Genomic DNA, 23,849 nt, shown 5'->3' with positions numbered 1-23,849 from the left:
GCTCCCAGCCAGCAGCTGGAGGGAGGCCTTTCCTAGGCAGAAAGCTTTCCAGAACCTTCTCTGAAGCCTCACAAACAGGACTCCTGATCTTCCCGCCTCCCCACCCTCAACCCTGAGCACCCACCAAGCCCTTCTCTGGGCTGTTTCTGCACCATGTCCTCCTTTCTCCATTTTGTTCTCCCAATACACTGTAACCATTCCCGTATTGTTTGATTTCCAACCCAGAGACTCTGGGTTGAGGGACTCTGGCAAGAGCTGGTCCCAAGCATGCATGTGTTGGAGGAGGGAACGAGGCATGGGGCCCTGGGGACCTGAGGACCGCTGGCACCTGAAGTCCCGGAATGTGTAGGCTGGAGGCTCCTTGATGCACACGAGGGCCTCGGCGTTCAGGATACAGTTGTCCACGTGGACGGGGTGACTACCGTCCTTCCTCTCAGCCTGTGCCTCTGCGGCCAAGGGGAAGCACATTAGCACTGGGGCTCTCAGGGGACAGCGTGCAGCTCTCCTGCTGGCCTGGGGGTGGGTTTGGGTCACTGCTGACCAGCTTCCCTTCCTCTGCTTTGATCCACACCACCAAGTCTTTTGACACAGCAGCAAGACCAACCTTAAATCCTCAACACTGGTGGAATAAAGCCAAGGCCTCACCCAGCACTCCCCTGCCTGACCACTGGCTTCCTGCTGCCCAGGCCCCAGGGTGCCCCCACTTGGAGACCATGACACACAGTCCACCTGGCTTATTCCTTCAGTGTCCCCAGATTATGGTAGGATTCCAGACATTCTGAGGGACAGTAAAGCCCTAACCTCTGCCACCATCAGTGTGTTCGTCAGCACTGGGGCCACTGAAGGCTCTGGCAGGACAGACCCGGCTGTGGGTCATATGTGAGTCCTGGACACTGGCCGTACCTCACCCCTCCGCAGGGACGCAAAAGGGAATGCTACAGAGGGAGAGTGAACGAGTGACCTCCAGTCTGCCCTAACTTATAAAATAAGGAGTTCTCTCACAAACTTGGTATTTAAAAATTAGTGACAGACTTTTAAGATGACAGAAGATGCTAAAATTAATGGCTCTCAAGCAAAGATCATATCCAGGGCATTGAGGTAAGGTGGTCTAAATATAACATTGTACATCACCTATACATCTGTTCTTAAAAAATTTTTTTAAATAAAGATGGTCTAAAGATGGAAAAAAAAATAGTGACAGAGAACTTACAACACAGCTCATGATTCATCTAAAGACACCTATATGCCCAACACTGAAGCTGAGAACCACTGACTTACAGGATGAAAAACGCTCTCGAAGGTTGTTGCTTATTCTCTAAGTCATGTCCAACTCGTAGCACTCTATAATTTGGCCTCTGAGGCCCTCGCCAGCCTCACCTGGCTGCCCCACCCCACCTCCCCACCTCCCTGACCTTACTCTCCAGAAATGGCAACTTTCTTAGTTCCCCCAACTGCTGGTTGCTCAATGCTTCCACTCCTTTGTACACGGCTGTTGTTCCCGCTGGCTTGAACATCCTCCCATCGCCCCACATACTCCACAACCGCTACTCATCCTGTGTAACCGCCGTCACCTCCTCTGGGAAGCCCTCCTGACTGCCCAGGGAGACTGACTCCGACTCCCTCCGCAGCACGGACTGCACTTGTCTACACTGGCCCCCAGCAGGACGAAAGGGACCGTGCCTGCTCGTCTCCTCATCCTGGCGTCCAGCCGGCGCTTGGGGGCTGTCCGCTGGGCGGGGCTGCGGGGCGAGGGAGGCCCACCTTCGATGGCCGTGCGGCACACCAGATGGGAGTAGGAGAAGTAGAGGGGGGTGTCCAGGCGGAAGTACGACTCCATGATGCGGCGCACCTTCTCGGTCACGTTGTAGTACAGGTGGGCGCTCTGCAGAGGAACCTTCCCCTCCTGCCCCAGCTGCCGAGGAGAGCAGGGTCAGCCTGGGTCAGGGGCCCCGGGCGCCCCTCTCTCTGGAGGCCGACAGAGACCAGGGAGGCACAAGGCCCCACTCCTCGTGTTTGTGAAGGAGCAGTCCCGCTGCTTCCTGCACGTGACCCTCTGCCATCGCCCCCTCCCCTCCCCTTCACAGTTCTCTTTATAAATAAGTCATGCATCCCGCTCAGAAGTAGAGCCATTCTGGGACTTCCCTGGAGGTCCAGTGGCTAAGACTCTATGCTCCCAATGAAATAGATCCTACATGCTGCAAATAAGAGTTAATGTACCACAGCTAAAGGTCCCACATGCTGCAACTAAGGCCCAGTGCCACCAAAAAAAAAAAAAAAAGTATAGCTGTTCTTCAGAAAGACTCTCAAACTCGGGGTATTAGTCTTACTTGCTTGCCTCAATTTTATTACACTAACAGCCATGGTTCAAAAGTCAGCCTCACCCTGCATGGTTTATCCTGCCTCCGTGGCAGCCAGAATGCTGAGAGGCAGATACTTTTCTCCTTCCCGCCACCATCTCCAACCCCCCCTCAGAGCCTGGGCGCCCCCTCCCTCCTCTCCACACCTAGAACCCTACCTTGAGGGCCTTGAAGACGGTGACACCGTAGAACTTCTCGCTGGGGGTGTGTGGAGAGGTCTGACCCCGGTAGCCATCTCCTGAAGTTGCTGCTGCCTATGAGGCCCCAGAACAGGTAGAGTTAGCCAGGCAGCTGAGAGTCCGGGAAGAGGTGATCAGCTGCCCAGAGCAAGGGGCAGGCAGTCGTCCGGCACCTAGGAGGTGCCTAGTCGGGGGAAGCCGGGCCCGGGCACTCCCTCACATTGGTCAGTCTCTGCAGCTCCTGGCACTCCTCGTCGGAGATGACGCCGTCCATCACCACCCGCTGGGAACCATTCAGGACTTGGGAGTTCATGGTGAGTCTGATGCCATCATACAGCAGGGGGCCACCTGCAAAGCAATGACAAAACTGGCTAAATCCAGCAGCAGTTCAGACACTCTCCATCAGAGACCACCTTCCTGTAAGGAATAGAAATTCAGTTGATTCCTGTTCACCAGAGAAATCTTCCATTCAGTCACTTCCAAAGGCGGGCTGAACCAGAGGATGGAACTTAGGACAGGAGATCCAAGCACTTCCACAGCTGCTGGCTCCTGGGCCTTCACACATTGTTGGGGAAACATCATAGACATTCCTATAACGTGAGCTTAAGACCAGAAAGAACTGGGTTTGACTCCTGGATCCTCCACTTACTAGCTGTGTGACCTTGGCAAGTTACTTAACCTCCCTGAACCTTATTTCATCTGCAAAATAATATCTTAAAGGCCAGTCTCTCTCTCTTCATTTCTCCTGGTATATCATAAGCTTGATATAAAGAATAATAAGACAACTTAAAAGTTAAGCACGATACTTGGCATGGAGTAAATGCTTAAAAGTTTACCTATCACCAACACCACATTGTAAAGTGATTATCCTCCAATTAAAAAAAAAAAGTTTAGCCACCATCATATCATCATCTATTTAAAAATGAGGATCTTACAATCTGCCCAAACCCACCTCTCAGGCAATTATGAGAATCAAGAGAAATAACAGAGTAGAGTGAAAGCTCTCTGAAAACAAATGAATGATGGACAAATTCTTTAATGTGCTGATCTTTTTAAATTAACCACTGTTAACTGAAGCAACCATAAAGGCCAGTCTTTCTCTCTTCAGTTTCTCCTGGTAGCTCTTTGTGCTGGGGATATAGCAGAGTCCAATTCAACTCTATTTACTCCAGCCTCAGCATGTGCCAGGCACTGTGCTAGAAGAGGTGAAGGGTTAACACCTGAAGACAGAACCTGTTTCAATAATTACACAATAAGCAGCACAAAGCAGACCTTGTGAAAGCACAGAGTGCCTTGAAAATTCAACAGAAAGAGGGAGGGAAGGGAATTCCCTGGTGGGCCAGTGACCAAGACTCTGTGCTCCTAATGCAGGGGAGGCCTGGGTTCGGCCCCTGGTCATGTTGCAACTAAAGATCCTGCATGCCACAACTAAGACCCAGCACAAACAAATAAATAATAGGCAAGGGCTCCTGACTGGCCTGGAGTTTAAGAAAGACTCTATGAGGGTGTATCTGAGATGCCTCATGGCAGGGATGATAGGAAGTGTATAAGAGGGACAGACTTGAACAAGGACTTGCGGGCAGAGAGAGGCTCAAGGATGAGGAAAAGGCGTAAACAAGACAAGAGTGGAGCCTACGGTTAAAGGGGAGACAAGGAGGATGGTGTCAGTGTTCTGGTGTTTGGAGACTGGTCTTGCCGCCCGATGGGAAGGGGCAAGGACAGACTGGAAGAGGAAAGAAGGTTGCAGACAGGAGGGGCTGGGAGCCTGTCATTGGCCTGAGGCAATGGGACATGAAAAGGGTTGGGGAGATAGAAAGAGAACAGAGTCCTACTCGACAGGCCTGGTCAGTGGACTGGAGGGGACAGGCAAGGGGGGACCAAAGGACACCTGAAGATTCTGAGGCTTGGTGACAGAACGAATGATGGCAGTTGGGAGGAAAGGGTCTGGGGGCAAGGAGAGTTTTCTCCTCTAAATACTTACCAAAGTGAACTAAATTAGTGGCCCCATGATACAGGCATCTTATTTCTTAACCAAAGGCCAATTCTCAGTGCTCTTTGCAGGCAGAAGTCCCGTGGGTGAGTGAGGAAGGGTGACCCTGACTGACCCGTGCCGGCTCGGCTCCTGAGGCTGCCCTCTCATGGGAGCTGCCCAGCTGACATGGGGACCCTGGCCCTGCTGCCCCCAACGATGGCCAAGGTGGCCCCGAGCCCATCCTCTCACCTTCCCGGGTCAGCCTGCTCACGTCCAGTGACTCCTTGGTCTTCTCCTCCACGAGGGTCTCGATCTCCTTCATAAGGTTCCCGATCTCCTGGGAGATGCGGGCGGCTGTTTCCCGTTCTGACCTGTGGGCACAGCCGCTCTGAGCGCTGTATCCCGGGGCCAACCCAGGCTCCCACCCTGGCTCCCCAGACTGGACCTGCCCACCCCTTGCCAGGAGTTCACATCTGCCTGGGCTCGGGAAGCCTCAAGTGCTTCATCACACCGATCCACTCATGCAGTTTCTTCAAGGGCCTCACTTCTGTTTCTCTTGCAGTCTCTTAGGAATCACCTCCACTGGAGTCCATGAATCCTAAAAGCAGAGCAGGAGGAAATGACCAGTGCCAGGGGGCACTGTGCTGAATTCTCCGGGTCTCGATGCTCAGACTAGGGCCTACAGGAAGTCCACCTTCTTACCAGACCCCTTCCAGGAGACAAAGGGAGACGTCTTTGGGACCAAGTCACCTATAACTAGCTACACAGAATTCCCCCTTTCTCTTCCACTGGACTTCTCCCCGGAGTCACCTGGCGTACAGCTCACCCCATCCCTTGCCCACCCGTCACCCCCGCACCCTGGCTCACCGGGTCAACAAAGGGAATTCCAAAAACATCATAAGCGAAGAAGAGCAGTTCTTTCTCCAGCAGGCTCCGCTGGCGGTACTCCTGGGCACTCTGAGGACACACAGCAGGAAGGATGCTCTGGAACTCAGCCCTGCCGCTAGCTCTTGGCCCCCCACCCCCCTGCCCTCCACCCTGCATCCACACTTCTGCTCCCAGTGTGACCCGAGGCTTCCTCTCCCGCCACCATTCATGTGTCTGTCCCCCAGTTTGGGACAAAAGCCTCACTTTTGTGCTCGAGGGTTCCTCTTGCCTGGCACAAGCAGCATGTCTGAGGGTGGCATAGCCAGGCTTCCCCTGAAGGGAAAACGTCCCCTTCCTTCCTCTGCCATGACTCTCTGAGACAGAAAACCTGAGGATTCTCAGGAACAACTAGTCTTCAAAGGAGGAGAATTCTTTCTCAACTTTTGCAGGAGTTTGGTACTCAGGAAAAAACAAACTTAAAAACTAGGTCTTAGGTGACTCCTGTGTTATTCATTCAATCTTTACTGCCACCTTGAGGCTGATCTGATTATTCCCATTTTACAGATGGGGACACAGAGGTACAGAGGGACAATATTGTGTCCTATTGTGGGGTGACACAATAGGAAACAGCAGAGTAGGGACCTATGTCCAAGGCTGGGTCTCTCTAATCCTAAAGTCCGTGTGCTTTATCCTGTGTCATGTGCCTCCCCTCAGACTTGGAGCAGAGGGTATCCCTCCCCGGAGCCAGGCAGCTGCAGAAAGAGCAATGGGGCCCAGCACCCGGCCCTTCCCACTGGTGGGCTTACCCGGGGTAGGGAAACTAAGTACCTTCCAGACCTCATCTTTCCCTAGGTGCCCTGCTAGTCTCCTAGCAGCAGAAGAAGGAAGGAAAAGAAAAAGAAGACACTATCAGTTGAAATAAAAGACGAGGGCAATAAGGAAAACTTTAAAGGCATCAATGAGGCCTACCTAATCACCTGTTATATTTACTCAAGAGGAAGATGGAAATTTTCGAGGGAGTTCATTTTTAAAAATATTTTAAGGGATAAAATTATTTTTAAAAATATTTATTTATTTGGGTCTTAGTGTTAGATCTTAGTTGTGACACTCAGGATCTTCGCTGTGCATGCGAGATTTCTTTCTTTCTTTTTTTTTTTTTTTTATGGAAGATCTTTAGTTGCAGCATGTAAACTCTTAATCATGACATGTGGGATCTAGTTCCCTGAGCAAGGATGGAACCCAGGCCCCCTTATTGGGAACATGGAGTCTTAATCACTGTACCACCAGGGCAGTCCCTCTTGAGGAATTGAAATGATTGGCCTCCCTCACCAAGTGCTGGACACAAAGCTAGATATGTGTAACTCCTTTAACCCTCTGCAGCAGCCCCATGAGGCTGCAAGTCCCACTTCTACCACTTACTCTTTCAACACTGATTTTCCAAGTGGCAGCTTTGTGTCAAAACTATGCTGGCACTAGGATAAAGCAGGGAAGCAGAGATTCTCGTCACCATAGGCAGTAACAGGCCACCGTGCAGGTTAACTGCTTTCTTGGAGCCTAAATGTCCTCATCTCTAAAAAAGGAAGAATAGCACCCACCTCACAGGGCACCCGTGATGACAGAATGAGATGATGGGTGTTAACACCCAGCTCAGTGAGATGATGGGTGTAAAGACCCAGCTCAATTCTTGGCCTGGGATGGAGCTCAACAGATGTTAGTTACCTTCTTACCAGAAGGGCATTTCTAGTTAGAAATGGTAGGCTGACCACTCATTTTCTCTTTCTGCCCAAGACTCACTAATATGGCCATCAAGGGTAAGGGTGAAGGGGATCTTAACTGAGCAAAGAGGCCAGAAGAAGTGCCATCTCAAAGCCAGGTGGTCATCATCTAGCAGCCAAAGAGGACAATGACAAGGTAACCAGTCTCCACATGGGAGGGGATGGCAAGAGGAGGATTCCTTCTATTGGAGACCCTCAGGACGCCAGATCGAGGATGGAAGAACCTTGGTTTTTAACTTCAGGGTAGGTTTGTGATGCCACCTCACTGGGCTGTTATGAGAATCAAATGAAAGAAAAGCTACGAAAGATTTTTGTAAACTATAAAAGGGTGCTTATTTTCAACAGGAAGTGCCGCAACAACCAGAATGGGAAGTCTGTTACTACTGCATCATCTACCTGCTTTTCCCAGTGAACAGAGGAAAAGTTAGCCACCCTGGGCTGGAGTGCGGGCGGGAAGGGAGGCTGTGAGGCCCTTCCACCCTGCCACCTGTACACTCTGGAGCCCTGTGGCCAGCTCCACGCACAGGTCTCCCAGACTGGGAATTTGGGGCGTGTGCTCTGTTGCTCAGTCTGAAGTCGTGTCCTACTCTTTGCAACCCCATAGATTTTAGCCTGCCAGGCTCCTCTGCCCATGGAACTTTCCAGGCAAGAATACTACAGTGGGTCCCAGACTGGAACAGGGTACCTAATCAGACACGGAGAGGAGGGAGGAATGAAAACACCCCCCAACCCAGGCTGCCAGTTCCACCTCCCTCCTCCACCTGGTTGGCTTCCCTGCCTCGCTCAGGCCTTGGCAGCTCTCTTGGTGCCACACGGCCCCCAGCACCTCCCATTCTGAACCCTGCACCATCATGGCTCATCAGGCTGCTTCAAACCCTTCCAGGACTCACCACTCCCTGCCGCATAGAGTGGAGTCCAAGGTCCTGGAGAGGCACTCAAGACCCTTCAGAATCTGATCCTCCCAGGCCCCATTGCCTACAACTCCCGGCACCATCCTCCATTTGCATGGGATAGTTGTGGAGCCGCTGTACATGCTGTTCTCCACCTAAACGGCCCTTCCCTGTCTCATTCACCTACTGTAGGCTTTAAAACCAAATGTCACCACCACCGCCTCTTGCAAAGCCCTCCCTGACTCTCCAGGCACTCCCTTCTCTCCCATGCGTCCACTCTAGCTTGCTGGCACCTCTTTTATTATATTCACCACGGTATCCTACAAATGTCATACTGTATACCTTTCCAAGGGGGTTTCAGATGGCACTCAAAAAGACATGAAGGTAAAACATACACAGCTAAACCCATAGAGAGCTGACAGACATAAATAGAAACATTCAGGTCTTTCCTCCAACACCTGACCTACAGGCCCATGCCTGGGGGTTGGGGGTAAGGGAATAATCTCCATGAACAGTCATGTTAAATTTTTTTCTTTACCTAAAATTATTATCATGGAGACAATATCATGTTGGTGCATAGTAATCTACTCATGCAATTTATGAGTTATCTTGTATGTCACTGAATGAATGTACCAAAATTGATTCAACCCATCTCCAAATTGATGGCACTGAGCTTGTTTCTAGTTATTTTGCTTTCAGCAGCAGTGTTCCGATGCACAGCTGTGCACATTACCTTTGCATAAATGCTCAGTACAGCTGTGGGGTGAATCCCTGGCTGACGAATCATTGGTTAAACAGCCCGGGGCGGACCTGGTTTCTCACCCGCTTCATTCGTCCAAGAGATGTGATGCATTAACAACTGAGGGGCTTCTAGAGCAATTGTAGCTATTTATCTTTGTTGTTGTTGACAAGCGAAAAGATAATCCAAAGTTATAGTCAATTCTCCAGGCTGGGGTTTGGGTGAGGCCAGCAGGACACAAGTGATCGAGGGCCACAGTGATAAGCCCCCTGGTTTCAGGAGGTGACTGAGGTTCAAGGTGAGAAAACACTCTAGCTGCTACTCGTGCGCCATCACCCAGACCCCTGTGATGCTGCCTGTCCACACAACGTGTTGTATAGTGCCTATCGGCTCTCTCTCTTGTTTTGACGGCACCTTGAGGCTTGTGGGATCTTGGTTCCCTGATCAGGGATTGAACCCTGGCCCATAGCAGTGAAAGTGCTGAGTCTTAACCGCTGGATCGTCAGGGAAGTCCCAGCTCACTATCTCATTTGACCTTCACACTCATCCTGTGTTGAAGACAGAGCAAGAATCACAGTCCTATTTTATAGCAGAAGAGACAGACTCAGAAGGGCAAAGCAGCATGACTAAGATCCCACACGATGTGCCAAAAATCACATGGCTAGTAAGTGGAGGAGTCAGGACTTGAGCCCAGATTAGTGACTTCAAATCCACCTCATTGTTCTGGGCTCAAGAAGGACAGGATCTAAGGCCTGTGCATGGCATATGCACAAATAAGAAGGTACACAGTGCCAAACTTCATTAAGTTAAAACAGAGAACTTTTCATGTGTGTTTTTTTTTAGGCTATTTTATTATATTATTTATTTATTTAATATTTTATTTATTTTATTAAAATATTAAATTATATTAATATTTTAATTAAGATTTAAAATTTAAATTAAATATTAATTTTAAGTTAAAATATTAAATTTTAAATTAATATTAAATAAAATTTAATAATTTAATTAAAACATTAAATTAAATAATAAAATATTTAATATTTTATTAAAATATTAAAAATAATATTTTATTTATTTAAATATTTTATTGTTTATTTTTTGGTCATGTGATCTTAGTTCCCCGACCAGGGATCGAACCTACACCTGCTTCAGTAGAAGTTAGGAGTCTTAACCACTGGACATCTAGGAAAGTTCTCTCTTTTCGTGTTTTTAATACAAAAATAATACTCATTCATTGCAGGGAATTTAGACAATACAAATGAACAAAATAAAAAAAAATCACCTGTAATTCCTGAAATAGCCATTGTTAAATTAACAGCACAGTGTACAGTCCTCCCTTCAGAGCAGGGATGGGGGGTGCTTTCACTTCAGTACTTTTCATTTTAGTCTTTGTATCACATAGATTTTCCTTCCAGTTTTGGAAGGATACGGGATTAATGCTGAAACAGGGACAGATCAGAAAATGGCAGAAAGAAGAGGCGACAGGAAGGAAAATGGAGGCAGAAAAGTGGTGAGTGAAAAAAAAAAAAGTTAGCATGAAGTAGAAAATGATTAATCTTGGCCAAACAGTAAAAAGTCTTAAAGTAGCGATGCTAAAAAAGGCAAAGAACATGGCTGCTTTGCAATTCTGCTTTTCTTTGCCAACTCAGAGAACAGACTTCTGGGCCCAGATTGTGCTAATGAAGGCTCTGACTTATTCCCTACGCTTCCCATGCATTCACGCCTGCCTGGGAACCCTGCCTTACCCTGCCCAAGCAGCAGCTGGCTCCCCCTTCTCCACCCCACTCTGCTCTCTGGTCTGGGTTCAGCTGGCAGCTGCCCTAAGTAACGCAAGTCTCTCACCTCACGGGGGCCAATGGATCTGGCTTGCTCTTCTCCAAGCATGGCTGTATAGTAGGCCAGATTCTGGCTCATCACCTCATCATTGGGGAAGAAGAGGAGATAGGTCTTGGCACATTCAATGGCCTGTGTGTAATTCCCAACTGCAAGGGGGAAAAAATGGCTGAAAAGAAAGCATCTCATTTTGGGTACCACGAACCACCTAGAGTTCAGTCTCAGCACAGCTCAAGGGGATAATGACACGGCTAGGAGGCACCAGCTACATAACACAACAGCCTGATTAGGGGAGAGAAATGACAGAAGCCACATAGAATATGTAATTGATTTTAAGGTGCTCAGTGTCTTCAGGTAATTCAAACATTGGCCTTAATAGTCCCACTCATTAGACCAATATCAGGAATATTCCCATCTTCCTATCTTTTTTCCCCTATGGACTTTCAGAAGGGAAGGGAAGATTGTAATAGCAGATTGCCTCTTTGGCAGAGTTTTTGTTGGTATGTGTTGGTTTCCTCAACTATAAAAGCATATATTCTTGAATATGCTATAAGGCTTATTTCAGCACACAGTAGGAACTCAGTAAAGACCCGCTGACTTATTTTTCTGGATATTGACATGCCCCTCTCCCTACTCCAGAGCATCAGTGCTGTTATGAAGGAGAAGGGCTGGGAAATGTCCTGTGAACTGGTTTAAATGGAAATACATCTTGCCTTTACTATAACTTAAAGTGAAAAAAGTGAAAGCATTAGTCACTCAGTTATGTTCCACTCTTTTCAACTCCATGGACTGTAACCCACCAGGCTCCTCTGTCCATAGAATTCCCCAGGCAAGAATACTGGAGTGGGTAGCCATCCCTTCTCCAGGGAATATTCCCAACCCAGGAATTGAACCTGGGTCTCCTGCATTACAGGCAGATTCTTTACCATCTGAGCCACCAGGGAAGCCCTTACTATAACTTAACTCAAGTGCAAAATCAGATTATAAATGTTATAGAGAGGACCAGTGAGGTCCTAGAGTCTCCCTCTCCCAGCTTCTCAGGCTGCTGGTACTGGCTTCCCAGGAGGCGGCCTGTAACAAGGCACCCAGGGATCACCTGGCACAGTGCCTCCCAGAGCCACAGTGAGAAGCCAAACAGGCCAAAGCAGCACAGTGGCCACGATCCCTGCCTTCCTTGCTTTAGGCTTAGTTAAAAGCAGCTGAGAAAGAGGGATGTAGGCCTTACTGTTATAGTAGGCAAACTGCAGATAATTATAATGAGATGGCAGGAAGTCTTCAAAGGGCTTCTCTCGACTTGGGTGGGAAGCAAGCTCCGTAACACAGTTCTGCTTACAGCTGAGGACCTGGATGTAATGATCTGAAAGGAATCGAAGAGAGGGAGAACCGTAAGGTCAACTTCCAGGATTCCAATTCTGTTTAAGATGAACAAATCAAGAGGAAGCAGTTTTCAGTCGGATTCCCAGCTTTAGCAGATTCAGGAATGAGGCCTAAGATGCCCTGTCCACAGAACCACGTTGCCGCCCCGAGAGCCCAGCAGGCCCGATCGGGAGCGGGGCTCGAGCCCCGTACCTGTGATGGCCTGGAAGAGGTCGGCGTTGTACTCCAGGTAGTTGTAGCCGTCGTAGTCGTAGGGCCCTTCGCAGAGCGCGCGGCACTCCTCGTCCGCCACGAAGTACTCCCGCAGCGCCGCCTCCAGGTGGGGCACGGCTTCCTGCGGCTGCTCCTCGGAGTAGAGGCGCACTCCCAGCCGAAACTCGTGCTACTGGGAGAAGAGGTACTCAGATGCCGGCTCTCCCTTCCATCCCGCGGCGGCCTCCGCGGGCGCCCCCCTAACCCTCGCTGGTTACCCACGGAAAGGGTGACTGCTGTATAATGAAGGCCTCCTAGAAACAGTCTTTCCTTGTTTCTTTTGAAATGTAAAAGCATTTCACTCAATCTAGATGAAAGCTCTATGGGAATTCATTGTCATTTTCTTTAAAAAATATATATTTATTTATTTGGCTGTGCGGGGGTCTTAGCTGCGGCACGTGGGATCGTAAAAGTTGCAGCAGGCAAACTTAGCTGCAGCGTGTGGGATCTAGTTCCTAGACCAGGGATCAAACCCGGAGCCCCTGCATTGGGAGCTCGAGTCCTAGTCACTGGACTACCAGGGAAGTCCCTCATTGTCATTTTCCTGCACTTTTTCTTGGTAGGGCTGAAAGTTTTCAAAATAAAATTTAATTTAAAAAATTGGACTCTTAGAGGTTAGAATGTGGTCTGAGGTGATGAAAGCAGTCTTTCTGGCAGTAAGGACTGCTGATTACAGACCCTGCTTCTGCTCTCTGTGGGACACAGCTCCCTTCTTGTGGACGGTAACCATTTTTTCATTTGCCTCAAAATCACTAAAAACAAACAAACAAACCCAAAACCTAAACTGTGTAGAGTTGTATAAAGTACTTTATGTACACATTTTACTTATAAAAGCTATTCTCATGTATCCCTAATATGCCTATTTCTATTAATAAACTAGAATATAAGCCCTTTATAAAAATACTATGCCACTGGACAGTAGCCTGCCAGGCTCCCCGGTCCATGGAATTCTTCAGGCCAGAATACTGGAGTGGGTAGCCTTTCCCTTCTCTAGGGGATTCTCCCAACCTAGGGATCGAACCCAGGATTGGGTTCTGCATTGAATGAGGCTTCTCTACTGTCTGAGCCACCAGCTGCTAAACAAATAGAATAAGAACACTGAGGAATATGGTACCACTCACTGCTGTGAAAAGAAAAAATCTACGCAACCAAAAATATTCGATAAGTAAATGAATACAATTAATGCATAAGATGTATTACCACACAGCTATTAAAAATTGTGTTTTCAAATAAAATTTGAAGCCATGAGAAAAAGTGCATGATAAAATGTTAGTTCAAAGGGATGATAAAAAATACACATACATGGGCTTCCCTGGTGGCTCAGTGGGAAAGAGTCTGCCTGTCAATGCCAAAAAATACACACACAATCTGACACCAAATTAGGTTTAAAAATTAGATTTGCTGCTGTTGTTTAGTCGCTAAGTTTCATCCAACTCTTTTGCTACCCCATGGACTGTAGCCCACCAGGCTTCTCTGTCCATGAGATTTCCCAGGCAAGAATACTGGAGTAGGTTGCCACTTCCTTCTCCAGGGATTTTCCTGACCCAGTGATCAAACCCTTTGTCTCCTGCATTGATAGGGGGATTCTTTACCACTAACGCATCAGGGAAGCCCATAAAAATTAGGTCCTGAAGACTTAAAAAATAGACCAAAATATCAACCACTAGTTTTCTAAATGTAGCACTGTTAGAGATAATTAATTCCTGTTTTTTTATGTATTTGCATTTTTCTAATGTTGTACAATGAACATACATTACTTTTGTAATCTGAAAACAACCCTAGTGAATGTCACTATAGTAAAGAGTGAGAGAAGAGGATAATGCTTTTTGTTTTGTTTTTTTTTCACCATATGGGGTTTGGCTTCAAGATCCTTGAAGTCAGCCTCCTTCACCCCAGACATGGTCTGGTAATAGTCCAGGTTCTGTCGCATCTCCATGTGCTCAGGGTTGCCCACGAAGAAGGTATGGGCTGCTGCGACAGCTTTCTCCAACTTGTTTATCTAAGGATGAAGAATAAAAACATAGTTGTCACATGAAAACCCTGAAGTTTGGTGTCCAAATAAGCAGGTCACAGTAAACAGGAAATCCCTGCCTTCCTGAGCCTTCCACTCAGCGTGCCCCAGCCCCTCCCAAGCCCAGAAAACACACCTATTGCAAGAAACTACATACCAGAGATTAGAAGCACAGGGCCCTGAACAGATTTGAGCTATTTCTCAAATCAGGATTAGGGATTCCTCAAATTTCAGGAGGTCATGCTTCAAAAGTATAAACATTCTATTCCAAAACAAAGGTGGTGTTGTAGGGGGAATGCTATAGAAGACTGACTGCCTGAGATAATACACTCTCGAGATTCAGATATAGGGATTGAGCTGAAAAAGTCCAAGAACTCAAGGATTTAGGGGAAGGGGAGAAAGTGCAGTTAACAATTAGGCCATGCCTAAGAATTTGCCTAGAAAAAAATAAAAAGCATTTCTTTTTTTTTTTGCATATGTGCTTTTGACTCATTCAAGGAAAAGGTGGGTGGCGAAAAGTCTTAAGGTCCTATTCAAAATCCAGACATGACATCTTCTGGCTTTTCAAAGCCCAGGGCTCATGAGGTTAAAACTAGTGACTTTACAGAAATATGAGAGGGGAAGAAATGTGCTACAGGTCACAGTAATGCTTAGAGCAATGGACTCCAGAATACCAAAATTATACAGCTTCATATATAGAATCCAGAAGAAATCACTGATGATATAATGATTAACAACATGGGTTGTGGTATCAGACTGGTAACAATGGTAAGGTTTAATTATTCTCTTGCTGGGGCTTTAGACAAGTGAAAGTTTATTCTCTAAACTCATTCCCTGAACTTTGCTAGTGGTCCAGTGGTTAAGAATCTGCCTGGCATGGAGAAGGAAATGGCAACCCACTCCAGTATTCTTGCCTGGAAAAGTCCATGGACAGAGGAGCCTGGCGGGCTGCAGTCCATGGGGTTACATGACTAAGCATGTGTGCACGAGGATGGAGGGAGATGGGTTGGTAGCAATAAAATGGTAGAACTAAAAAAAAAAAAAGAATCTGCCTGGCAATGCAGGGCACAGGTGTTCGATCCCTGGTCTGGGAAGATTTCACATGCTGCAGGCAATTAAGCTTGTGCACCACAACTACTGAAGCCCTAGAGCCTGTGCTCTGCAACAAGAGAAGTCACTACAGTGAGAAGCCCAAGCACCACAACTAGAGAGTAGCCCCCACTCATCGTAACTAGAGAAAAGCCCCCAAACAGCAATGAAGACCCAGCACAGCCAAAAATGAATAAATAAATATATAAATACATTCCCTAATCTCACAGGATTGCAGGGAAAGTTAAATGAGAGGATATATATGCAGCTTCTAACACACGGCACTGGGCACATATTAAATGCTTAATAAATGTCAGCTCAATGAATGTAAATCCTCAGTTCAGTTCAGTTGCTCAGTCATGTCCAACTCTTTGTGACCCCATGGACTGCAGCACACCAGGCTTCCCTGTCCATCACCAACTCCCGGAGCTTGCTCAAATTCATGTGCATTGAATCGGTGATGCCATCCAACCATCTCATCCTCTGTTGTCCCCTTCTCCTCCTGCCTTCAACCTTTCCCAGCATCAGAGTCTTTCCCACTGTGTCAGTTCTTCCCAGCACATGACTAATATGCCAAGAAAAATTTTTTCTTTTCTGACTTTAGTACTAGTAAATGCACACTAGACAAGGAGTCAGTCCTGGCTGTGACCCCCAAATAGCTAGGTGACCCAAGGTCAACAATTCCCATCTCTGTCCCTCAGTATCCCTAGCTGTAAAATCAGAAATTCTCTCAAAGTGAAAGTGAAGTCGCTCAGTCGTGTCTGACTCTTTGTGACCCCATGGACTGTAGCCTGCACCAGGATTCTCCATCAGTGGGATTATCCAGGCAAGAGTACTGGAGTGGGTTGCCATTTCCTTCTCCAGAAATTCTCCCAAGTCTGTCCCTTTTATGGACTGACTCTCTCTCTTCTATCTTTCAGCACTACTCTTGCCTTTCTCCATTCTCCTCCATCTCTACACTCCTCACTCCACCTCCAGCCCTTTTTTACCCTCTGAGCACAAGACACCTGATTTCTCCCTCTCATGTGGACAACTGCAGTCATCTCCTAATGGTTCACTCGGCCACCACTTTCTCCTTCTCCCAAGGCTTATCCCACATGGTTTCCAGAATCAGCATCCTACAACCCAGTTCTGATGATGGGTCTATGAAGTCTGCAGAATTCTCTTCCCACTCTGGCCCTACTCCGTCGGAAATGGCTATCCTTCCCCTCCTCTGGCAATAGTTGGGATCAGCTTCGAATGTCACCTCTTCTTTCAAGTCCAACTTCTCTGACACACAGTTAGATTCTTCCTCTGTTGTGTTTCCACAGCAGGATATACATACTGTTTTAGTAGCCCTTACTACTAAAGTGACTCTTAAACTACAAAGCGAGGTAAAAAAAAAAAAAATACAAAGTCAAGCACATTACCGGTTCAAAAACTGGAATGTATAAGTGTTTAGTAAATGTTTGTCAAAGAATTTTTAAAAGTTTTGTTAAGTGACATAACCAAAGACACAGCCCAATTATTTTGGTGTCAAATCTGGTACTCCTCTGGGAAACTAGGAGGAATGGAGAACTGTGTAAGCAGAATGCTTGTGCAGAGGTGGAAATCTGAGGTCCCCAAGACTTAGTAAGTCTGTAAGTTGAAATGAAGGGTTGTTAAACTATGGATATAATAGACAAGCCCGCAGAACTCCTCCTTCCATTCTCCCCCCAATAAAATGGGGCTATTAATAGCATCTACTTTACAGGATATTGCCAGGATCTGGGTAAATGAACTAACAAACACAAAGTACCTAAAAAGCCTGGAAGTCTGTTTTGGCTATCTTTATCATCATAAATCAGAAGCGCTCCAAATCTGGGTACACTTGGACTTAAGGCACTCTGGAATTCCTAAAAATGCTCATTTTCTTTGGAAACCTGACACTAGCCAGAGGGTCCCTCACGGGGAGGGGCCAGACAGCCCCTACTGGCGACGTGGCAACCTCACGTCCTGAAAAAAGGCTGCTGCACTCGGGCGGCAGGAAGAGCATCACTGAAAAGCAAACCGGAAGGAAGATATTGTAGAAAGGTCTTAGCTTCTCACTGGGTAACTTACAATGAAATCAGGATTTACTATAGCTGCCGCTGTAGTTCCCTACAAGCGGCTTCCTGAGTAACACGAGAAAAAGTTTTGCTTGGCATGTGCCTTAGCCCCAGGGTGGACTTTTGGGGTCACCATCTGCCTATGCGAACCCGGAGAGGCTGGTCTCCTGGCAGGGTCCCTGCTCTCCCTGGATCCGGGAAAAGTTTCTCGTCCAAGAGGCCTCTTTCCCTCTCCGCGGACACGTCTCTCGCCCCCCAAGTTCCCAGAACCAACCACGCCCAGAAGGACCCCCAGCCTCCCGGGGCCCGGGCAGGTCTGCACCTTGAAGTAGGCGACCTGCAGGTAGTTGTAGGGGCTCCGCTTGCGGAACTCCAACTCCAGCTCCTCGCTGAGCGAGTGGGCGGTCGACGGCCCGAGGCAACGGCGCAGGCAAGCGGCGCGGCGCAGCAACCCCCCGAAGAACCGCAGGTCTTGCAGGGCGGAGGCACCTGAAGCCTGCGCCAGGCTGCGGGGCGAGTCTGGGTCCACCTCCCAGGGGAGGTCAGCGGCACACCGGGTGCGGCAGCGCAGGCGGAGAGCGCGCAGGGCGGCCCGCGAGCGCAGCGCCCGCTCCATGCTCAGAACCACACCGGCCCAGTCCCCGCGAGCATAGGCCGCCGTCCCCTCCGCGAACAGCAGATCAGGCGCCGTCAGGTCCCATCCCGCCTCGGACTCGGCCTCAGCCTGGGAGGCAGTGGCGGCCACCGCCAGCAATGTGGTCAGCAGCCTTAACGCGCGTGCCGCCATTGCCTCTCAGACCTAACGGGACCCCTGGCCAACGGCCAGGGAGGTTGGAGTCCCACCTCCGGGAAGCCCCGCCCTCGAGGGAAGCCCCGCCCTAGACGAACCCCCTCCTCCCAAACCCGGCGGCGTCTCCCAGGAGGCACCACCTCTTCTGCCTTCCCCAGCCTTGACTCCGCCCCTCAGAGGAAGCGTCCGCAGGAACCCCACCTCCGGACTTCTGGCAGTTCGGACGCCTAGTGGTCAGAAGACGCGGAAACTCCGCCCACGGGCCTTTTTGCGCATGCTCTGCAACCTCGCGCCGCTTGGTTAGTGAGGAGAACAAAGTCCTGTCATGGAAGATGCTGCAACGCCCGGGGGGACCCAGGGAGTCACAGAAAACCAAGGAGTTCTGTCGGCGGCAGGTCGGGGAGGTAGGCGGGAGTCAGATGGGGAAAAGAAGCCCTTCCGGAGCAGCTAGTCTGCCGGGCTCCACGGGAGGCCGAGGGCGGGCGCTCACGGCCTATGTTGCTGGATATGTGTCGCAGGAGCCCTGGTGGAGCTCATCCCGAACCCCGGCGGCCTGGCCCTGGTGAGCCCCTACCACACCCACCGGGCCGGGGACCCTTTAGACCTCGTGGCGCTCGCAGAGCAGGTGCAGAAGGTGAGGAGGCGGGGCTGGGATAGTGAATGACTATCTTCTTGCATATTTGGTCCTCCCAGCTACTTAGTGTGGAGTAGTGTTTTTTCTTGTCTCCATTTTACACTCGGGGAATACTGATGTTCATGGCCAGTTGGTGGCCTGACTCCAGCTGATCTTCTGAGACCAAACACCCCTTCAGCTGCAATTTGAGTGCCCATAATCTCTGAGAAATGGAATATTTCATGCTGTTTGAGTAAATAAGGATGTCACAGTCCTTAGCAATTGCTGCCTTCACAGGTAGTGAGCCCTGAGGGAACTCAGGAAGGAAAGAATATCTCCCATCTAGCGGTCATCTAGCAGCCATCAGACTGCAGCCACTCCCTATAGTGAGCCCTGAGGAAGCTCAGGATGAAAACAGGGTGCTGCCTCAGATAGCTGAGGTGCATATCAAAGGAATGATTTCAGTGAGCCCAGACTCTTGTATCTTCACATAAATAGAAAAGCGCTTAATTCTTTAATTTGGATTACCTGGTTTTCTTTAATTAGTAATAGTCTTTTGATGTTCAGACTACCTGCCTTTTGTTGCAAAACCTGGCTTCTCCCCTTGCTTCATCGGAACCGTTCTCCCAGGGTCACTGGGAGTTTGAACACATGAATTTTAACCCCAGTTTTGATATTAACTTGCACTGTGACTTGAGGTAATTCTCTGGACCTCAGCTTCTTTTGTGAACTAGGAGAACTCTTTGGTCTGAAATTCTTGAAAATCCAGATTTCCTCTAATCTTTTTTACCAAGACTTCCAGTTGTAGAACACTCTTTGAGATGTACAGATATAGGGCATTGCTACTTTAAAGTTTATGATATCCCCTCATCCTGGTGTATATGATCACATTTGGCCTTGGTTATATTCAAAGGCCTTCATTTTGCTCAAAAATTTTAATAATGTGTTCAAGTTCCGTTACGTGTATGTCTCGGTACCTCAGTTTTGTTTTCAAATGCTTAGGAAATCTCCTTTGATTGTGTGCTTTCTCTTTCCTAGAGAGGTGAAAAGCAAAATATGTCTTTTATGGATTAGGAAAACATTATGTGGGCTTCCCTGATAACTCAGTTGGTAAAGAATCTGCCTGCAATGCAGGAGACTCCGGTTCGATTCCTGGGTCGGGAAGATCCCCTGGAGGGAAAGGCTACCCACTGCAGTGTTCCAGCCTGGAGAATTCCATGGACTCTATAGTCCATGCGGTCGCAAAGAGTTGGACATGACTGAGTGACTTTCACTTTGACTTTATATGTCTGTTGAATCAAATCACTTATTGGCAGGGAAGCTCCCAGAGTCACATCTTAGGCAAACATTTTCGGTGGGTTATTGAGTGGCATGTTTATTACAATGACATGGAAAAGAAAGAAGGAAGACGGTTTTTGTCCTTCAGTCTGTAATCTAGTGAAATACAGAGTATGAATTATTGTGCTGCCTCCATTTTTCCAACATTAGTCTTTGAAAAACTGAAGAAAAAGCACTCTGAAGATAAATAGAATCAAGCGTATTTCAGTTTGTGAACTGAAATGTACTTTATAGCAGGACTGACTTCTTACATGCCATTTAGGTATTCATGTGTGTTGGAAAGCACAAGAACCCTAAGGCATGAAATTTAGAATCAGACTGATCTGTTTTGAGATTTGTGGATGTGTGTGTGTACTTAGTTGTGACCGACTGTGACCCTTTGGACTGTAGCCCGCCAGCCTCCTCTGTCCATGAGATTATCCTGGCAAGAATACAAGAATACTGTCATGTGTGGCCATTTCCTTCTCCAGGGCATCTTCCCAATGCAAGGAGCCTCTCCTCCATCTCCTACATTGGCGTGCAGATTCTATACCACTGAGCCATCAGGGAAGCCTTGAAACCTTGGACAGGATACTTCACCTGTCTGAGTCTAAATCTAAAATGAGAAAGTGAAGTTATCATCTCCAAGTTCATCAGGTATTATGAGAATTAAATGAGGTAATATGCAAAGGGCCTCAGAGTGATTAGGGCCAGAGTTTGTGCTTAGTCGTTAGAGGTAGTCTTTCTTCTGTGCTTTCATTGCTGGGGCCTTGATTCAATCTCTGGTTGGACAGAGCCAAAAAAAAAGTTAATCAGCTTTTTGTGAAAAGAAATCTGTAAGTTTTTTGACAGATTTCTGATGTGTGAATGATAATCCTTCCCAGTACATATGTTGGTTACATATGTGTCTCCTAGCTTTGAAAGTTATTTTTTCTTAAAGCGATTTCCAGTGCCTTCAGTTGAATTTCCTAGCACATGACAATCTTCTGTGTATGTTATAATTGTTCCAGATCTACATCATAGTGGTGGTGGTTGACTTGCTAAGTTGTGTCCAACCCTTGCGACCCCATGGACTGTAGCCTGCCAGGCTCCTGTGTCCATGGGATTCTCCCGGCAAGAATACTGTAGTGGGTTGCCATTTCCTTCTCCAGGGTATCTTTCTGACCCAGGAATTGAATCTGAGTCTCCTGCCTTTCAGGCAGATTCTTTACCCACTGAGCTTACAGTCTTTTAAAAACACATTTTAAGTAACAGGAATGCAAATATTAGTTAAATATAATTAAGTGTGATGGTCAGTTTAACAGATACCTTCTAATAGCATTGAAACATGTATATTATCATATGTGAAACAGATCGCCAGTCCAGGTTCGATGCATGAGACAGGGTGCTCAGGGCTGGTGCACTGGGATGACCCTGAGGGATGGAATGGGAAGGGAGGTGGGAGGGAGGTTCAGGATGGGGAACACATGTACACCCATGGCCGATTCATGTCAATGTATGGCAAAAACCACTACAATATTGTAAAGTATTTCACCTCCAATTAAAATAAATTAATTAATTAAAAAAAAAAGATACCTTCTATATATAGTCAGGTTTCTATATCGCAGGTCATAAGAGACATACCACAAGTGTCTTCGGATTTTCATCGTAAGACCCATCCCTGATTTCAGAAATGTTTAAGTGTGAGAAAATAGATGGAGAACTGAGGAATAAGTGGGGTTAGTCAGGCAAAAGAGCAAGAGGGGAAATGGATGGAAGAGAGGGCATATGCAAAATTACTTGGAAGCAAAAGAGATTGGGGCATATTGGAAGACTGAAAATTTTGAGTGTGACCAGAATCTAGAGTGAACAAGACAGATGCTTTGGGAGATAGGAAAAGAGCACTTATTTCCATGGTATGGGGTCGTGTCAGCATTGACTTCTAGGCAGTGCCTTCTGAGCTAGGCCTTGGGATGAGCAGGTATTCATGGGGAAATGGTGAAAATGGGAAGGGTATGATAGGCAAAAGCCAACATGTTGACATAATTTCACATTGGGATCTAAATAAAAGCATCATAAAGTCTTACTCTTTTCTGACTCACAGTTTGGTTTTTTCTCTCCCTTAGGCTAATGAATTCATCAGAGCAAATGCCACCAACAAGCTGACAGTCATAGCTGAGCAAATCGAACATTTGCAGGAACAAGCCAGGAAGGTAAGTAGTAGCTTTTCGGTAAGCTTTCATTTTCATTTAGTTCACAGGATTGACTGAACTTGCTTATAATCACTGTAACTTACTTGTTTCAGTACCTCCTAGAAATATAGAAGTGTTGAGCAAAATAGAATAAGCCCAAGAGGTTAAGGATAAGGTTTTTCACTGGGAGAAAGCTCAGTGAGGTAAAGCATCTTAAGGGGAAAGATTTGTTTCAGTTATAAAAGAAATGTACTTACCACTGAAAAATTGGGAAGAAATTTAAAAACCACCCAAAGCCAGTAATACTCTACATTTTGAAATACAAGTTTTCCAAAGGCATTTTTATAACGTAGTAGCATAACGTAGTCTAATTTTTCTCTTCAGTGTCATCTGGATCTCAGTCATGATTCATTGATGTGAGGGAGCAAGACCCTAAGCATTGAACAGGTTCCAGCTTTTGCATGGGGTGATCATTGAGTATGAGTGCTGTTATCTCTTATGCCTAATTGGTTACATCTCTGTGGATTTTAGGTGTTGGAGGATGCTCGCAGAGATGCTGACTTGCACCATGTAGCTTGTAATATAGTGAAAAAACCTGGCAACATTTACTACCTTTATAAACGGGAGAGTGGTCAGCAGTATTTTTCCATTATTTCTCCAGAGGTAAGAACATTTAATTGTTGCTACAAAAACCTACTCTCGTCTTTAAGAAATTCTTGGTGTAGTGTGTTTGTGTGTATGTGTTATGTGTGAGAAAACGTAGGCATAGGGGTTGGTAAGTGATTTTCTAGAAAACTAGAGGTGGCATGAGCCCAGAGATGACTCTGAAAAATATATGCGCTTAAATTATTTCACAATCGTTATCTCTGTTCAAGGAGGTACCTGATGTGTAATGCATTGCTTTCCAAGGATGATTCTGACTGGTCTGAAGTGAAAAGCCAAAAAAGAAAATTGTGGTATAATTAGGAAATGGACTTAACTTCTTTACCTCCTGCCCTGATCAGAACTGACTCCTTTGCCTTCTCTAGGAATGGGGGATGAATCGTCCACATGACTTCCTTGGTGCCTACAAGCTCCAGCACGACCTGTCCTGGACTCCGTATGAGGATATTGAGAAGCAGGATGCTAAAATCAGTGTCGTGAACAAGTTGCTAAACCAGCCAGTGGCTCTGCCTCCAAGCACTGAACCCAGCTTCCAGGAGTTCAGGTCCACTGAGAGTGGACTCTGACAAAGGCTGTTAGGACATGGACCTGTCACCTCCTTGTTGCCCCAACCTCTGCCTTGGTGGGAGATAGCAAGAGAGACGAAGTCGTGTGGGTGAATCATGAACTTCTTTGAAGGTGATCCTGTGTGGATGGAAACGCTGTTGTTACTTTTAGGTGGGATGGTAGAATCATATCAGTCTCTTTTGGGATCCTCTCTGGGTCACATGTACCCAACCGGTCAGTTTCAGAGGACCAGCCAGTGTACTTTGCTTCTCCTTTATCTCCATCTGTTCTCTCATAAGTTAGAGCATTAAAGAAGGAAAGTTTTCTTCTTCCTGCAAAAAA

General features: G+C 47.3%; 2 protein-coding genes and 1 non-coding gene across 5 annotated transcripts in view; 1 reads left to right on the top strand and 2 right to left on the bottom strand.

The window, feature by feature from the left end:
- The window catches only part of P3H1 (prolyl 3-hydroxylase 1), a 19,723-nt gene extending 1,434 nt beyond the window's left edge, over nt 1–18,289 (bottom strand). The window contains exons 1-12 of one of the 2 annotated variants that reach the window (XM_070468321.1): nt 17,730–18,289; nt 14,088–14,240; nt 12,182–12,371; nt 11,838–11,969; nt 10,622–10,761; nt 5,376–5,465; nt 5,054–5,106; nt 4,758–4,879; nt 2,757–2,884; nt 2,516–2,611; nt 1,762–1,912; nt 329–446 (exon numbers count right to left, since the gene is read on the bottom strand). In XM_070468321.1, the coding sequence (XP_070324422.1) occupies nt 329–446; nt 1,762–1,912; nt 2,516–2,611; nt 2,757–2,884; nt 4,758–4,879; nt 5,054–5,106; nt 5,376–5,465; nt 10,622–10,761; nt 11,838–11,969; nt 12,182–12,371; nt 14,088–14,240; nt 17,730–18,194 (1,838 nt within the window). In that variant the 5' untranslated portion in view covers nt 18,195–18,289. The remainder of the gene's footprint in view (nt 1–328; nt 447–1,761; nt 1,913–2,515; nt 2,612–2,756; nt 2,885–4,757; nt 4,880–5,053; nt 5,107–5,375; nt 5,466–10,621; nt 10,762–11,837; nt 11,970–12,181; nt 12,372–14,087; nt 14,241–17,729) is intronic. The other variant, XM_020914668.2, reaches the window with a different exon arrangement.
- Nucleotides 11,485–11,556, bottom strand: TRNAY-GUA (transfer RNA tyrosine (anticodon GUA)). Its single transcript has one exon. It is a non-coding gene; the product is annotated as a tRNA-Tyr (tRNA).
- On the top strand, nt 18,075–23,849 carry C5H1orf50 (chromosome 5 C1orf50 homolog). 2 transcript variants are annotated; one of them, XM_020914672.2, is made up of 6 exons: nt 18,075–18,165; nt 18,356–18,592; nt 18,716–18,831; nt 22,233–22,319; nt 22,830–22,961; nt 23,327–23,849. In XM_020914672.2, the coding sequence occupies exons 2-6, from the start codon at nt 18,523–18,525 to the stop codon at nt 23,525–23,527; spliced, it is 606 nt and encodes a 201-aa protein (XP_020770331.1). In that variant the 5' UTR covers nt 18,075–18,165; nt 18,356–18,522; the 3' UTR covers nt 23,528–23,849. The 2 variants fall into 2 exon arrangements, with proteins under 2 accessions (XP_020770331.1, XP_020770330.1); XM_020914671.2 differs by having other exon boundaries at nt 18,356–18,601.

Source organism: Odocoileus virginianus, chromosome 5, assembly GCF_023699985.2.
Source record: "Odocoileus virginianus isolate 20LAN1187 ecotype Illinois chromosome 5, Ovbor_1.2, whole genome shotgun sequence".
NCBI classification, from domain to species: Eukaryota; Metazoa; Chordata; class Mammalia; order Artiodactyla; family Cervidae; genus Odocoileus; species Odocoileus virginianus.
The sequence above is the reverse complement of the archived record's forward strand: the minus strand, read 5'-3'. Positions and strand labels throughout refer to the sequence as shown.

Excerpts from the sequence above, each read along its gene's own strand:
- C5H1orf50 (XM_020914671.2), top strand. The coding sequence starts at position 18,523 with ATGGAAGATGCTGCAACGCCCGGGGGGACCCAGGGAGTCACAGAAAAC. Across the intron at positions 18,602-18,715 it reads GTCGGCGGCAGGTCGGGGAG|GAGCCCTGGTGGAGCTCATC; the intron begins GTAGGCGGGAGT and ends TATGTGTCGCAG. Across the intron at positions 22,320-22,829 it reads TGCAGGAACAAGCCAGGAAG|GTGTTGGAGGATGCTCGCAG; the intron begins GTAAGTAGTAGC and ends TGTGGATTTTAG.